General features: G+C 45.2%; 1 protein-coding gene across 1 annotated transcript; it reads left to right on the forward strand.

The window, feature by feature from the left end:
* The first annotated feature begins 1607 nt into the window (after nt 1–1607).
* Nucleotides 1608–2132, forward strand: LOC143589362 (uncharacterized). Its single transcript, XM_077070144.1, has one exon. The coding sequence runs from the start codon at nt 1608–1610 to the stop codon at nt 2130–2132; it is 525 nt and encodes a 174-aa protein (XP_076926259.1).
* Nucleotides 2133–3246: the final 1114 nt, after the last annotated feature.

A 3246-nucleotide genomic window follows, 5' to 3' on the forward strand; every position in this document is an offset into this window, starting at 1 on the left:
TATCATGCACTATTCTGAGTCTCACGATTTTCGAAACTTTTGTTCATAGAATGGCTCCCGTAACCTTATGCGTCGATCATCTGGAACCTCTAGCCGTAAGATAATTTCCCAGATCACCAAGCACCTGACAGAGGTCCTCCCCAATATCATGACCCAGATGCACCAGAACATCATGGCTAACGTTAACCCTCCTCCTCCCCACCTTCAGCTTTTGTTGTGACCTATAAAAACTTTACTGATGCCAAACCTACCACTTTTGGTGGAACTCAAGGTGCCACTGCCCTACTTCAGTGGTACGAAAAGATGGAGAGCGTGTTCTTCCAAATTGAGTGTCCTGATGATAAGCAAACCCAATTCTCTACCGGTGTCTTCGAAAAAGGCTCCCTTACATGGTGGGTATAGGAAAAGTCGACCCGCGGTGCTGAAGCTGCCATGGCCTTGCAGTGGAACGAATTGAAGGATCTCATGACCCGACAGTTTTGTCCTCCAAATGAGCTTATGAATTTGGAGGCTGAGTTTTGGAACCTTAAGCAAGAGGGTGGTGAGCACTCCGCTTACACCTCTCGTTTCAACGAGTTGAGCGTGTTAGTGCCGCATCTCGTAATCCTGGATTTGTGTGCCATCGAAAAGTACATTAGGGGACTACCAAGGCAGATCCAAGACAGTGTTTTCAGTAGTTCGCCTAAAGAACTTGGCGACGCAATCAATCTAGCCGCAACATTAACCGACAATCATGTCAAAGCCGGGACTTTGACATTGAAATCGTCCAAGAAACCGATCGATAAACCTGCTGCTGAACCAAAAGAAACAAAGCCCAGACCATCCAAACCCACTTACTCTTCCACCCATCACTGCGAAAGAAAGCGCAAGCACTACGCACTAATGCAACAAGCCGCACCTCAAATTCAAGAAACCCTATAATGGACCCCATCCTTTTTGCAAAACTTGCCTTCGACACCACTCCACTAATACCGCTTGCCGTCAATGCAACCGTTGTAACCGTTTTGGGCATTTTAATACCACTTGTCATGAAATCACCATAGCGGCTCCCCCGCGGGTTGCTCAACCGAATCCCCGACCCGTACCATATGTCCAACCCATCAACCAAATGAGAGCTTGCTATAATTGTGGTGACCATGGCCACTTCCGCAACTCGTGTCAACGACTCGTAAACGTGAACTCGCTTTAGCTGGCCCCTGCCCCGCAATTTCAACTCCAAGCATACCAATCCTATCAAGCAATTCAGCCACAAGCTCCACCTTTGTCGGCTAATCAATCTCAAGTTCAACCGTTCCCAGCAATTCAAGCACCCGCACCCCAAGAGGGTCAAGCCACTCAAGCCGTTCAAGCTCCCCAAGAAATTCGTGGGCGTGCCTTCATGATGAATGACCACCAAGCTCAACAAAATGGCGATGTGGTGAACAGTACATTTCTTGTAGACGACCACTTTGCAACCATTTTATTTTATACCGGTGCCGATATGAGTTTCGTATCCTTAGAATTTGAATTGTTACTTGCTAAACCTCGGTCTAAACTTAAAACTCGTACACCATTGAGGTTGCTAATGGAAAATCTGTGGCAATCGATTCCTTATTCAAAGTTGCAAGATGAATCTTAATAGCCACACGTTCTCAATCGATCTCATTCCGATGCAGTTGGGAAGTTTCGACATTATAGTAGGCATGGATTGGTTGTCCTCTCACCGTGCCGAAATCGTTTGCTTCGAGAAGATCATTCGTATTCCGATTGCGGATGGTCAAACTCTTCGTGTTATTGGTGAAAAGCCTTCTCCCTCGAGTCTCAACCTCATAACATGTTTTCAAGCCCAAACATACTTACGCAAGAAGTATGTAGCAATCGTGGCTCACGTTGTTGAAAAGAAGGAGCCAAAGATTGAAGATATTCTGGTTGTTTGCGAGTATCCCGAAGTATTTCCTGATGATGTTTTTGATCTTTCTCACATTCGTGAAGTTGAATTCCGCATTGATCTCATGCCTGGTGCAACTCCGATTGCGAAGGCTCCCTACCATCTTGCACCCTCCAAGATGCAAGAATTGTCCACCCAGCTCCAAGAACTTTCGGACAAAGGGTTCATCTGCCCAAGTTCATCTCCTTGGGGCGCACCTGTTTAGTTTGTCAAGAAGAAAGATGGTTCCTTTCGTATGTGTATCGACTACCGCGAAATCAACAAGCTTACGGTCAAGAATCGTTACCCCTTGCCTCGCATTGACGATCTCTTCGATCAACTTAAAGGATCTTCGTTCGGGTAATCATCAACTACGCGTGCATGAAGATGATGTACCCATGACCGCCTTCCGAACTCGATATGGATATTACGATTTTCGGGTTATGCCTTTCGGGTTAACCAATGCACCCGCGGTATTCATGGATCTCATGAACCGCGTATGCAAGCCATACCTAGATAAATTTGTGATTATCTTTATTGATGATATTCTAATATATTCTAAGTCGAAAACCGAGCATAGAAAGCACCTTCATTCCATCCTTGATCTCTTGAGGAAGGAACAACTTTACGCGAAGTTCTCGAAGTGTGAATTCTGGTTGAATGAAATTCCATTCTTAGGGCACATAGTAAACGAAAAGGGTATTCACGTGGACCCCTCCAAAATCGAAGCCATTAAGAATTGGAAAACTCCAACCTCTCCTACCGAAGTTCGTTTGTTTCTTGGTCTTGCGGGTTATTATCGTTGCTTCATCCTCAATTTTTCCAAGATCGCTTTGCCCCTAACTGCCTTACTCACAAGGAGAAGCCTTACGTGTGGGGACCAAAGCAAGATGAAGCATTCCAAACTCTCAAACGTATGCTTTGTGATGCGCCGATCCTTTCTCTTCCCAAGGGCAACGAGGACTTTGTTGTCTATTGTGATGCTTCTAACCAAGGCCTCGGTAGTGTCCTTATGCAACGAGGTAAAGTCATCGCCTACGCTTCACGACAACTTAAAGTTCATGAAAGGAAATATACAACGTATGATCTCGAGCTCGGTGCTGTTGTTTTTGCATTGAAAATTTGGAGACGTTACCTTTATGGCACAAAATGTGTGGTATTCACCGACCACAAGAGTCTTCAACACATTTTTGACCAAAATGATTTGAACATGCGGCAACGATGATGGGCTGAATTACTTAGCGATTACGACTGCGAAATTTGCTTCCCCTTGGCAAAGTGAATGTTGTAGCCAATGCCCATAGTTGAAATACCCATGTGAAATCTATCTTGCTTCATAG

The sequence above is a fragment of the Bidens hawaiensis genome, unplaced genomic scaffold (genome assembly GCF_021521415.1).
Source record: "Bidens hawaiensis isolate Kalapana, Puna unplaced genomic scaffold, B.hawaiensis_p1.1 tig00001597_1, whole genome shotgun sequence".
Taxonomy (NCBI): domain Eukaryota; kingdom Viridiplantae; phylum Streptophyta; class Magnoliopsida; order Asterales; family Asteraceae; genus Bidens; species Bidens hawaiensis.